The sequence below is a fragment of the Hypanus sabinus genome, chromosome 1 (assembly GCF_030144855.1).
Source record: "Hypanus sabinus isolate sHypSab1 chromosome 1, sHypSab1.hap1, whole genome shotgun sequence".
In the NCBI taxonomy this organism is placed as follows: domain Eukaryota; kingdom Metazoa; phylum Chordata; class Chondrichthyes; order Myliobatiformes; family Dasyatidae; genus Hypanus; species Hypanus sabinus.
This window is the reverse complement of record NC_082706.1, coordinates 103,357,476-103,371,812: the sequence shown is the minus strand read 5'-3', so window position 1 is coordinate 103,371,812 and position 14,337 is coordinate 103,357,476. Positions and strand designations below refer to the sequence as shown.

The 14,337-nt window shown below is 38.1% G+C and overlaps 1 protein-coding gene across 1 annotated transcript in view; it reads right to left on the bottom strand.

Moving 5' to 3' along the window:
- Nucleotides 1-13,318, bottom strand: part of snrka (SNF related kinase a) — a 46,105-nt gene extending 32,787 nt beyond the window's left edge. Inside the window, exons 1-2 of the mRNA XM_059973205.1 lie at nucleotides 12,750-13,318; nucleotides 4,119-4,835 (exon numbers count right to left, since the gene is read on the bottom strand). Coding sequence (XP_059829188.1) covers nucleotides 4,119-4,707 — 589 coding nt within the window. The 5' untranslated portion in view covers nucleotides 4,708-4,835; nucleotides 12,750-13,318. The remainder of the gene's footprint in view (nucleotides 1-4,118; nucleotides 4,836-12,749) is intronic.
- Nucleotides 13,319-14,337: the final 1,019 nt, after the last annotated feature.

Sequence of the window (14,337 nt, the reverse complement as noted above, 5' to 3'; positions counted from 1 at the left end):
TACAGAACAAAAGCTCTCATCGCAACAAAACATATCTATGTAACATTCCAATCACATCTCAGGAGATGAGAGCGCTATGTCACATATACATCAAAATAGTGAAACAAAGTGAAATGTGCTGTTTGCATCAACACAGTCCAAACAGCCTGCAAGAATCGTCACACTTGGGGTGTTTCAAACAGATAAACTGACTTTTACATTGCTTAGTTCAAGGAAGCTTGCGGAACAGATGGATAATATCATTTAACTAATCAATATCTGATGCGTTTATAGTTGAGAGTTTTATGTTAGCTTTACAGCAATAATTGTGACCTATGAACATTAAGCTGAAGTCTATGTCTCCGAAAATTTTCTTAAACCATTTGTGTTAAAAGGATATCTGAAGAAATATCACATGCTTGTGATGTCATTCAAGTTGGACAGAAACCATATAAATGTAAAGAGCAGTTCTGGCTTATTAGGAATGGGGTAAGGAACATTAAGAATGGTGAAAGAAACAAGGGATGAATGAGAATCCATTCCTCCAGCTTCAGTTTCTGTTACAGACAATTTGTTTGTCTGCATTATTGGTATGTATTTTTTAGCTTATAGGAATTGTAACCCTGTTTTGGAAATAATTTGTCCTTTATCCTTTATGTTTAAGTAATGTTTTGTTTTCAAGAAGTGTTTTTTGTTTAGGAAATGGTTCATGTTTGAGAAATTGTTTGTAATTTGGAAATATTTCATAATAGTTCAAGATTCAAGATAATAATTTAAGATAGAAATTCTCTGTCAGAATTTGGAAATGTTTAAGATAGAAGCCTTCTGGGTTTTAAATGTGTTTTAAAAGTATTGTTTAAACATGTATCACTGTAAATAAATGAACTGTGTTTTAATAAACAGCTCATATAGTGAATATTGGCAGCTAAACTTGCTATGCAAAATAAACAGAGAAGAAAACTAATCTTTAAAGATTGGGTAATTACAGTATAATCTCCCTTTAGTGAGAGTAGTTGTGGCTGTTTATATCCAATAGGACTTGAAGTCGTCATTTGAGTTAGAAGTTTGCAGTCAGCAAACCCAATACCATCATACTATCCTCATTCCTAATTAGGTACACATTTGCTTCTCCTGAAAGAATTCTATAAAGTAATTCTACCCAAAGCTGAATTAAGCTGTGCATCTTAAAAGTGAATGGTTTTATAAGCATATTGACATGTACTGCCCAATTATAACCAAGAATATTACAGTAACTAGGCCAAAAAAAATTAGAACCTTAAAGGAAAATATCCCTTCCTATTTTTAATCAATGAAAAGGGAAAACTGGAATTCCAGAAAAGATAATAAGCTATGCAGAAGTATGACTGATGTTCTAATTTTCATAAACTCCAAACTTATGTCAGAGTCCATCTGGCTCAGTGTCTGTGCTACCTAGTCTAATCGCATCATCCAGCACCAGATCCATTAATCTGCTGGTTACAGCTCTTTGGTGTGCATTTAAAGTGAGGTGTAAATTTCAGCCTCTACTATACTTTCAAGCACAGTTCCAGACCTCCACCAACCCTTAGATAAAAAGCTTTTCCTCATTCCCCTTGAATCCATCTACCAATTATGTTAAACCCACGCATTAGTTTTGTTAAGTGAAATAGGATCTTCCCATTTACTCATTTATCAATTGAGATGGATAAAATTGAGGGGATGAGATAAAGATTTACCTTAACCTTATCTGCTCCAAAGAAAACAACCCTAATTTATCTTATCTTTCAGTCAGTCAACATCTTTGTAAATCTCTATTACACAACTTTCAGAGCAATTTCCTGCAATGTGATGGTGACCAGAAATATATGCAGTGCTGAAGCTGTGGTCCAATCTGTGTTGTACACAGCTCGAGCATAACCTCCCCACTCCTATACTCAAGGCTTTGGCTGTTAAAGGAAAATATCCTGTATGCTTTGACAACCTTTTTTTTAAACCAATCTTCCTACCTTTAGGATGTGCTAATATCCTTCTGTTCCTTGGTATCACTCATATTCTTTCACTTACTGCATTTTCCATTGCCTTCTTCCACCTCCCCTAATATATTACCTTGCTTCTCCATTTTAAATGAAGTGTGCTAGTTTTCTTCCCAACTTACTAAACCATTTATATCCTCCAGCAGTTTAGAGCTCAGAGCCAGTTGTTTCATCATCTGCAAATTTATTTATTCTGCCACCTACATAATCTCTAATTATATCCCATAATTGGAAGAGGGTACTAAGTCCCTGTAACCCTACTGATTGCAGCCTTTCAATCACAAGATATGCTTGCTAACCACTACCATTTGCCTCCTAGTACAGGGACAACTTTGCACCAACTAGATCCACTCTCCTTTAGACTTTTAATTTTTGACCAGCCTGCTAAGTCTATTCAAGACTGCGCACAAGAAATATGTGAAATACTGAGGGACTTTTATCAATGTCTACCATAGTTATAAAACTCCATTAATCTAACACACTCAGGACGTGTATCGGATTAGCAGATTTTCCAAACTATTTGATGTTATTTGATTAATACTTCAATATAATTTTGATTCACTTTTATTTTCAAAATAAAGAAATGTAACACAGTTGTGGGATAAAGTTTCTAACAAACCTGGCAAAGTTAAAGGAAGTGCAGAACAAATTCTGCCAGGTGGATGAGCAGTGCAGCAAGCATCATCTGGTCAACCAGATGCCAAACTTCTAAGATTTTCAAATAGTCAGGCAGATTATCAGGTAATGTTAAGATGTATAATGGGAACAATTAGGTACAAAAAAGAAGTCTTACCTTATACAGAGCTCGATTTAGAAGCCTGTACCCAGTTTTGATCCCTTTATAAGTCAAGGGATGTTCATGTCCAAAAGAAGTCAGAAGATTTTTATCTGCATTGAATATGAGGTTTTGGGAACTGGAGCCTCTTATCAGGAAAAATATTTAAACTTAAAAGTACTATACATGATCAACATTTTTAAAATATAGAAAGGATAAAATACTTAGAAAAAAAACAATATTTGATCTAGATTTTCTGGATAGGACTAGTTAGCAATACTATGCATTACAAAAACAGAGATTTAGGAGTGCGTGGTTTGATGCACATCTTTTGATAGGAACTTGGAAAATACAGAGCCAGGAGGCTCAAGCCAGATCAGCAAATCTGTGACTGAATTCTAAATAACCTGCCTTGGCACTCTATTTCTTTCTATTTAAAATTAACAAATTACTAATATGAATTTATGTTGACACAAAAGTTTAAAATTGCAAATTCATGCAAGTCAAATGCTTCCAAACTTCACTGAGAGGCCTAGCTCTAAATCTTAAACCAAGTTCCCCAGACAACCTGAACAGCTTAAATTTAATATTTTGCAAACATTAACCTAAATTTCAGGGAATACAAATCTAATTTGTGTATTTGTTTTAATTTTAGTCCTGGGATCAAGGTAGCATTTAGGGAAGTTAATAGTGTTTCATCTATATGTATATCCTCAAGGTGAACAAATCTACTTAGTTACTCCAAATATGATTTAAATAGGATATAGGTTTCTATCACTTATTCTAGTTCTCCAAATACAAAAACAGCCAGCATTCCTCTAACTATTTCAATTATTTTTCATACCAATCCATGATATTTTAATGACATACGGATAGATAAATATCTTTGGATCTTCACTCCTGGACAGCTTTTCACTTTTAAACATTCTCGTCTATTCATTCTTTCTGGCCCAAAATGAATCACATTATATTTTAAAATGTTTAAAGAAGGAGATGTACAAGGTCTTGCTTGCAGTAATTTCTAATTTGTAGCATTGTGTGGGAGCATAGGAGGGTGGCTGATTGTCTTTCACGGTCCACAGTATTTCCTGCAATTCTCCAGTTACTAAATTGTTACCCATTTCCTATTATAGGAAGTAAAAGGCTGGAAGAGCAGGTGTTGCATCTCATCAGTTAAAATAAAAAGATTTCATGGAACAGTTGATTATTTTTTCTTTCCACCCTTCTTCACGCAGTTCTGTTCAATAACAAAATGCACCACCAAACCAAGCCTAAGCAGTTTGACAGTTAAAGTACTTTTAAAATCACAGTTAACAACTTACTTTACAAGCCCACATTTAGAGTGAACCTACCTACTGCAGGTGCATCATATTCATCTCCAAGCAGAATTTCTGGTGCTGAATATGCAAGTGACCCACAGCTTGTTGTTAACTTCTTTCCAGGCTGAAACTTGTTACTAAACCCAAAATCTGTAAGTTTTACAATTCCTTGATGTTCGAAGAAAACCACATTTTCTGGCTTCAAATCTCTGTGAACAACATGCAGTTTATGGCAATAAGATATTGCATGTACTATCTGTGCAAAGTATTTTTTTGCTTGATCTTCACTGAGACCATCTTCATGTTTCATGATGTAATCAAACATGTCACCTCCATCTCCCAATTCCAGAATAAGATAAAGTTTTGTTTGGGTGTCAATTACTTCATATAAACGAACAATATTGGGATGCTGCACAAGTTTCATGCATCGGACTTCCTGGAACAAATGCCCTGTAGCAACAGAGTCAAGTTTTGTTTTATCGATGACTTTCACTGCTACTTTTTCTCCAGTGAAAACATGTCGTGCTAATTTCACAACAGCAAAATGACCCCTGCCCAATGTTTTATCTAAATCATATAGACCAGCAATTTTTCCATCATATCCACGTTTAAAACCTGCCATTGTGTTTTCAAAACTGGAAGAAGAACATAAGAGCTTATATCCAGTAGCAGGTAAAATGTGTCAATTTGCAATTATTTCAAAATGTCCAAAGAACCCATTTTTTTTCTTGCTGTTTATTATGATGAACCCTGTAATATAAAAGGAAAACATTAAGTTATTCATCCATTTATGTGTAAAGACTGTTTCAGCACTGTATAAATGTTCTAAACACAATGTCATCAATCTCTGCAATAGAAATGTCAATTCATATAGATATAAAATTAAAAGGGAACGACAGCACTGTGAATGCCTCTACTGAAATTCCAGCTAAAAATGTATTTTTTCATAACATAAGTACAAATGTAAAGAAAATAAAGTTTGAAGTATTTTTCAATTTAAGGTTGCAGACAATAAGATAAGGTTTTTTTGAAAGATTGTCTGATTAAAATTTTACTCTAACCCAAATTACCAACAGTGCAAATCAAGTCTCAAAGAAAAATAGCATGCAGTAATACTAAATATTCCTTCTGTATTGGAATGGCAAGGTAAAATTGTGCAAAACTGAGACAAACTAAGTAAGTGGCAAATCCAATAAATGCATTAACAGGAAGAAAGCTTATCTGACACAAAATTTAAGATGTAAAAAGTACAAATCACTAAGCATTACTGAAATAAAACAGAAAATGGTGGCGATACTCAGGAAGTCGGACTATAACTGTTCCTCATCTCACAAGTAACATTTCAGATTATTGACCCTACTCATAATTAAACAATACTGTTTAAATTGGAGCATAATTGGTAAAGAAGACTACTACTGTTACAGAAGAATTTGCATTTGAAAGGCTTCACAGCTGCTTCTGACCACACTCCAGAATTATTCCAATGTTCATGAATTAATGCTGAAAACGCTTGAATTAGAAATGGCTATCTTCTTGGATTGTTCCTTAGAATCAAGAGTGACTTGTTATAATTTCAGTTCTGTGAGCTCCAAGGTGGCAGGGGCTAATATGGGACCTGCATATTCACCATAGGTGGAGAGTGGTGGTTAAGAAGACATAGCCTAAGGAATTGGATGAACATGCAAGTACACCTGTTTATGCTGTGTTTGTATGCTTTCAGTTCATGAGACAGCTGATCATGAAGAAAACGACTTGCTCTTGAGTTTATCAATGCCATTCCATTATTAGATGCACACAAAACCCTAGCCTAAAAAGCAGAAGGAACATAGGTACTGAACAACCAATCTGCCTATGCAGTCAAGCACCACAACCACTCATGGCAGTCTGCAGTTGCAAGTTGGTCTCAGCAGGCATGTCAAAAGCCATGGAATTTGAGGAAAGGGAGTTAACCTTGATCTATAGAGATTATACAATAAGAAGATAGCATTTCTAACCCTAATCACTTTTCCCATCAAATGTATTTATCTACTGAGAGACAGTGCGGAATAGGTCCTTCTGGTCCTTCAAGCCATGCTGCCAAGCAACCCCTGGTTTAATCCTAGGCTAATCACTGGACAATTCAAATTGAGCAATTAGCCTACCAACTGTTATGTCTTTGGACTGTGGGAGGAAATTGTAGTACTCAGAGGAAACCCACAGACAGTGATAGGAATTGAATCTGGGTCTCTGGTACAGTAAAGCATTGTGCTAAACACTACACATAGATTGGAATAATTATAAATTGTGATCGAATACAGTAAGAAAACTTGAGTATTTTGTAAAACATTAATCCATTACACTCAATATACATTTCATGAAAAATTTCTTGTGAAGCAACATTTCAAGACACCCAAATATATGTCCAACTAATTGTAAATCAAGCCCATCCCAAGCACCAATGGAACTAGTCAGGAATGTTGTTCTAATTTAAAAGTCTCTCCTTCATCTCATGTATCTCTGCCCTTTTTTAATCCTATTCTCTCCCAAAATGATTTAAGCGTTTCTTGTAACTTCTTTGCACCCACTCCTGTTCCTCAGTTCCACTTTCTGGATCTCTTCCCTTGAAATGCCACTCTTTCAAAGGCTACTAAGTGTCACATCTACCAGTCACAATGATCAGTCCTTGGGTGTAAATTAATTTCCAGAGGTAAACTGTAACTGCCAGAGATTAATTGCATTAGTTTTTCCACAAATCAATGCAATACTTTCTTAAATCAGCAATGCAGTTTACAGTGTTAAACTAACTGTCAAAATCAAAGGACAGAACATTGTTTGTTACTGACCCGTTTATTTCCTTTTATCTGTCAAATAAATGGATTCCAAATTTATAAGAACTTACAAATAAAAAAGTTGTCACAGACATTAAAAGTGATGGACTTAACTCGAATTGTTGCGATGTCACTAGTCTTGATAACTTGTATCTAATTGTATCAGTTTTTAGCAAGTACATTGATACCACTAATGTTGTTTTAATTTTCTGGAGTCACCATTTAAAAAGTAATCTGCCTTTTCATTTACTATGAGTAGTGTTCAGATGCAACAGAAATAACGAAAAAGGAGGTAAAAATTCCCTAGTGAATATAGTTTGAGAAAATAACTTGCATCAGGCAACCTTGCACAAGTGATATGGAAATAGAACCACATTTCCTTTAGGTTGTTTTTCTGTAAATGTCGTCATCTGTTATTACTCCGAATTTCATTACTCTGTGGTTGTTGTGGTAATCTCAAATTGATTAATTCTTCCACTGAAGGAGTTATTTGGTACAAAAACTAAAAAAAAATTTGTACTATACAAATCAGTAACTCAATCTTTAATCATAATTTTCAAAGAAGCATGGATTCTTATAAATTTCAGGTTTAGAATTAGTGAGTGGTTAAATGCCAAGCCAATCATGGTTTTTTTTTCCAATAACCTTTAGGAATTTTTCCAAAAATGGAGATTTAGCCCTCAGGGGCATTTTCAAAAGTTGAAGTATTCACAGAGTATCACCAGTACTTCCATAAAGAGCAGTGGTGTGAAAATCAAACACCCATACTCCAAAACTCTATTTTAAGTTTATATTCATAAATAACTTAAATATTTGTCTCCAAGCAGATTTTAAACAACCAGTCTATGAAAACAACAATCTGGGAAGTGGAATTACACATTGAGATTCCACTTCTTCTGGTGGGACGGAGCATAGGTGCTCAGCAAAGCGGTCTCCCAGTCTGAGACCCAACGTAGATTGGGAGCATTGGCTACAGTAGATGACTCCAACAAACTCACAGATAAAGTGTCGCCTCACCTGGAAGGACTGTTTGGGGCCCTGAATGGTACTGAGGGAGTGAGGGAGGTGGTGTTGGGGCAGGTGTAGCACTTGTTCCACTTGCAAGGATAAGTATCCGGAGGGAGATCAATAACAAACAGATGAGGGAGTCACATAGGGAGTGATCCTTGCTGAAAGCAAAAAGTGGGGGGGGGGGGGGCACATGGAAGAGGGAAAGGTATGCTTGGTGGTGGGATCCTATTGAAAATGACAGATGTTACGGAGAATTATGTGCTGGACATGGAGGCTGATGGGGTGGTAGGTAGGGACAAGAGGAACCCTATCCCTGGTGGTGTGGTGGGAGGATGGGTTGAGGGCAGAGTTGATGGCAGAAAAAGAGAAGCCCCTTTCTTTGGAGGACAACTCCTTTGTTCTGGATTGAAAAGCCTCATCCTGAGAGCAGGTGCGACAGTGACAGAGAAATTGAGAGAAGGGGTTGGCACTTTTACAAGTAACAGGGTAGGAAGAGATATATTCCAGGTTGTCATGAGAGTCAGTAATAGACATCAGTAGGCAAGCTGTCTCCAGAGATAAAGAATGAAAGATCAAGAAAGGAGAGGGAGGTGTCGGAAATGGACCAGTTAAATTTGAGGGCAGGGTGGAAGTTGAAGGTAAAGTTGATGAAATTGACAAGCTCTGCATGGATGCAGGAAGCAGCGTAGGAAAAGTTAAGGAGTGACACCACAGTAAGGTTGGAACATAGATTATTTCATATAGCTAACCAAAAGTTTAAAGTCATGAAACTGCTTTAAAGGCAGCTCTGTGAGAGTGGCTTTTAAAATCGGTATCCTTAATCAAATATTATTAAATACACCTGTTCTATTGCCAATAGACTTGGAAATGACTTGCAATCATTAACTATTTTCTCGTTGTTACATGTTTCTACGTAGGAGAAAGCAAACAGTATTTTGATGTTAATTTCATAGATGTGCATAGCTTATTGGCATGGCATGTTGAGATTCTATCATGTTTTTCCCCAAGTAACTTGGACCCAAACTCTTCATGCTTTATTTCCATTCAGTTTTCAACATTTGCACAAACTGCCATAATTACACTACCTTGCAAACAATAGTTTCCCAAAATAAGGTAAAACACTGCTCATCATCTACCCTAGTAGTTCTATCTACATAAAACATCCTTAGAAAACATTTTACATTATTCAAAAAAGTAACCTAATCCTTACAAAATAGAAAATACTTTAACTATATTTTTCCCTCACTTAGACATCTACTAAATTGTTCTGCAATTTACATACTACAAATAGCAAAATAATTGCTTTTAAACTATACAGAAGCATGTCAGTTATTAGCAAATATGTAACAAATCAAAATGAATTACTTCTTTAAGTATACACAATAGAAAACTTTAAAAAGGTTGTGAAATAACATTACCAAACCATATTTCGATTTCAAAACATAAGTATAATTTTATTCTCAAGTAACTATACACCAAGATGAAAAGTGTACTATACAAAAAGCTTTACTATCAGATAAATACTATATTTGTCAAAGATTCAAATTGTCTCTTAACTCTATTCTAATAAAATGCTAGGCAGAGATTTACTGAATATTCACATCATAAGATGTCTTTCAGAAGGGTTCTAGAAAAGCTCCACATGAAAGATTTTACACAAACTGCAACCCATGTATTCTAACTATGCCTATGAGACAATTCACCTCTCCAGATGGGAACATTTGTCACATGGGAACTCAATTTATAGTAGCATTTCTGACATACAAATCATTTGGGAAATGGAAAACTCTCAGGATCAGAACTCTAGGGAAGACCTGTGCCTTATACCATACAGGCAGGTATTTAAAGCAGCATTATATCTCAAAATATTCTAACCATAATGCCAAAATATTCTTCCAAAACTGTAATTGGATTTAATATGGTAACCTCGCTATATGCAGTGAGAGCATTAAAATTACATGGAAAGCACTGGTGGGAAATGGATAATACTGCAACTTAAAGGGAAACCAATGAGAGAGAAAAAAAGTACATTACATACAACAGCAGAAGTGTTAATTACAGACATATGCACAAATCTAGAGGTATATCAGCATGTGGAGCAGCTTGTAGATTACCATCTCTTGTTTGAACATAAAACTACAACCAAAAAAAATACTAAAACCTCCAACCCTCCAAACAAAGTGATTGTTTTTCAAATTAAAGTAATTAGTACATTTGTAAAACTGCTTAGGTAATCAAAGTTTCAAATCTTCATGCTAAATAAGAGACAACAGCCATATCTGAAGGATGAATAATTCCATTGCTTCCTGATTACACTACAAATCTCTCCCCATCTTTTTTAGTATTTAGCTGAGAATCCATTCACGGCTTCATATTACAGATACTGTAGTAATATATTGAGAGCCATGTTCTTCGTTATTCATTTTCACTTTCATGTCATTTTCTTTAGTTTACTGTAATTGTACAGCAACACTGTCTGAAGGAAACACTAAATGAGCAACATATAAATTGACTGAATTGAATTCAATTGACTTTATTTCTTACATTCTTCTCATACGTGAGTAAAAAACTTAACGTTATATCTCTAAGTGTGCATTCATTGTAATTCACAGTAAATAGAACAGTCAATTAGCATCAGCTTGAGTTAATCAGTCGGATGGCCTGGTGGAAGAAGTTGTCCTGGAGCCTGCAGGTCCTGGCTTTTATGCTGAGGTAGCAGCTGGAAAAGGTTGTGGTTGGGGGGTGTGGGGGTCACTCAGCTCCACAACGATCCTACGGGTCCTTTTTTCACACTTGTCCTTGTAAATGTCTTGAATCATGGGAAGTTCACAACTACAGATGTGCTGGGCTGTCCGCACCACTCTTTGCAGAGCCTGTGATTAAGGGAAGTACAGTTCCCAGACCAGGCAGTGATGCAGCCAGTCAGGATGTGATTGTGCCCCTGTAGAAAGTTCTTAGGATTTGGGAGCCCATACCAAACTTCCTCAACCATCTGAGGTGAAAGAGGCACGGTTGTACCTTTTTCACCACACAGCTGGAGCGTACAGACCACATGAGATCCTCAGTGATGTGGATGCCGAGGAACTTGAAGCTGTTTACCCTTGCAACCCTGATCCATTGATGTCAATAGGGGTTAGCCCATCTCCATCCTTCCTGTAATCCACAACCAGCTCCTTTATTTTTGTGACATTGAGGGAGAGGTTGTTTTCTTGACACCACTGTGTCAGAGATTGGTTTCTTACAGCCGGGTTGAACCACTATGCCTACTTACTGGTTAAAGGGCATCATCAAAAATCTGTAACAGCTCAACAAAAAAAGGGGTTGTTTAAAAAAAAAATCAGCAGTTGCTTTATGGCAAACAAAAAACAAAATGCACAAGAACCCAGTGAATATTTTAACAAGTTGAAGAAGGTTGTTGGGGGTTATATGAGGATACAAACTGACAGATGTGCAACTTAATAATGGCACGGACAGTAGTGCCAACTACCCAGATTTTGCATTGCGACGCAATTAAATTCTGTAGCCTTAAAAAAAAAGACATTTACAATAAGGCTGATGCAACATTTGAATTACTGTAACCAATGTTCCAGAAAAATTAATAACCAATTACACTGCAGAATCAATGCCATACCTAACCTAATAAAAAGCTGTAACTGCCTGAAAAATGCAATTTTGCTCTTTAAATGTGAACTAATATTATGTAAAAGGAAACAGCATGTACATTGTAAGCAATTGAGATATGGTAACCACAAGATGCTGCATGGTAACTTCAAAAATCAAGTCAGCAAAGTTACAGGTTTAAAAGGCATTGTAAAAATAGAAAAGATTTCTTCCTTAATCACTGCCTCTCATGGTCAAGCAAAGAACATTCAGAGTTTATGACCTTGGCAAAGGAAAATACAACCAACAAAAAAGCAATAAAACTGGGAACTGTCAAGAGATAAAAATTGGAGTGCAGATATTTTGAAGAGGTACTGTGCTGAAGTTCACAGAAAAGCAAAAAGGGCAGCAATAATTTATTAGAGAATGTAAAGTTACACATTGGTTAACCAGCAGGCAATGTGTATCAATGTGCACAGGAAAGACGAGTGATCAGGAATCATTGTCACAAAGGACAGCTGTGTGTGACTTAACAGAGGCAGGTTTGGAATGTGACGGAATAGTCAAGGCGAGAAAAAACAACGGCAAATGATGATTCCAGCAGAAAATGCGCCAAGGAAAAGTGAAAGTCAGCAGTGCCACAAAAGTGAGTATAGCAATGACAAGGATGAGGCCAAACGCATGTGACCAGTTGGCGAAGTTGGAATGCAGAAGAATGCAAATACTGGAAATCTGAAATAAAAGCAAAATATACTGGATACACTCAGCATCTGTAGTAGATCGTTGACTATTACCGGACGGAAATGGTATTGCCTTTAAGAAGAGGGAAATGGAGTTTTCCTGGACCAGCGGCCGGATGGAGGGACGGCATCAGTACACGAATGTCAAGTAAAACCCGACAGAAAGAGCCACCTTGACCACAGCGGCTCCCCTGGGAGAGGAGAGGAGGGGCGGGGCCAGAGCAGACCTAGGTGTACGGGTGGGTCCTGCCTCCTCCTGCTCGTAACCGAGCCGGTTACCGTGGCGACCGTGCCTGCCCTCCCTGGCGTTCCGTTCCGTTGCTGGCGGCGCAGGGCTCACCGAAGGCCCGGATGGCGAGCGCCTCACTCTCGCGCAGCCCTCGGTGAAGGGCGAAGGCGGCCGCGATCGCCCCGCAGCAACGAGCACCGTCGGAGCGGAGAGGGGGGAGCGGTGGGGAGGGGGGCGATGTGGGCAGAAACGGACGAGAACTGGCACTTCGCCTCACCTGGCTTCCCAAGCACGGATCTCCGCCCGCTCACCTTCGCCAAAGCCTGCGATCGCTCGGTTTAACTCCCTCCGGACCTAGCCACGCCGGGGATCCGAGGAGCAGCAGGACGGCGCAGGCAAGTGGACGGCCTCGGATGCGAATCCCCGTAATCCCCTCACCGGCGCGGTTGCCAGCGCCGCGCACACCGACAGCTGCAAACACAAGCTCGGGCTCGAGCGACCTGCGCAGCACTCGACTGCGCATCCCCTTCAACGTCAAAAGCAGCTCGCGGCGGGGGCAGGGCTATGACGCGCCGTTTAGGCACGTCATACCGTGGAGGGGTGGGACTTCAAGCTTTGGTGTTGTAACAGGCTGCAGGTTTGCACCTGTAACGTGAGGGTGCGGCTGACCGATGCAAGTATTAATTATTTCCCCTCCCCCTCTTTGCACAATTTTAATATCATAAGATCTGTAACCCCTCCAAAGGGTGTGCCAATCTTCAACAAATCCATTTTTTCCTGTAAGCTGAGTCAACTACACCGAAGGTTAACGCCAATAGTTTGCTAAATAAATACTTCCTGTCAGTACGTTTCTGTAGAGGACTGTTTGTGACAAAAATGCAAAAGTAATGAAGCATCAACTGTGACGGCTTTCAAAAGGTGAAACATTTTCTAAGCGAAGAGACACGAAATTAGAAGTTGCTGGAAACATTGAACAGATGAAGCGGCATCTGCGGAAGGTGAAATAGTTCACGTTTCAAGATTTCTCCTTCCACAGGTGTTCTTGCTGAGAGTTTCTGTCATTTTCTGTTTCCATTTTGGTTTTCCAAACTATTTCCAGGGCAGTTCATCGTGTGAGGATGACTGATTTCAGTTTTATGAGTTGAGCAGGGGTTCACCAAATGTGCCACAGCTGAAGCTGGAGGTGCTGATGCATAGACAGTACGAGAGGTATTTTGATGCTTTTAGCCTTTCATTTGCTTTTCAAACAGCAACTTAAGATAATTTAATAATTTAGCCTTCGTCATGGTGTTGAGTTTCCTAGAAATAGGGAATTATTTTCAAGGAGTCGTTTCAAGGATATTAATTTTCAAGGAGTCTTTGGGGTAAATTTGAGGAGAACACTCCCAAGTCCCTGGATTGATATCAAAGGCTTTGACAGTCAAAAATTCATGTTTATAGTGGACATTGCACAGAATGTAGTGCATTTTAAAGTATTATTACATCAATTGTGCCCACTAGATGGATAGAATTCATGCTGTGATCGGGGAGGCATCTCTTAAGTAGCTGAAGGTGTTTTGGAGAGATCATTTAAGAGGACCTTCCCAAGGGCAGACAGCAGGTGCCCCCCTCTGTAGTTGCAGCAATGAAATTTGACTTTTTTGTAGATGATCATCATCTGAGATCCCATGGCCCGTCTTTGTCTCGTTCAGATAATAGTCTGTTTGTAATGCGTAAACAGCTGCAAATTGCATTGTAAGTTTGATACCGCTTGCTGAAGAAAGATGTGCATTGCCATAATACCTTCCACAAATTCTCCCAAAGTGTTTTGCAGACAGTTGAGAAATCTTTGAAATATGCTTAGGAGGACCTACCGGTAGGTCTAC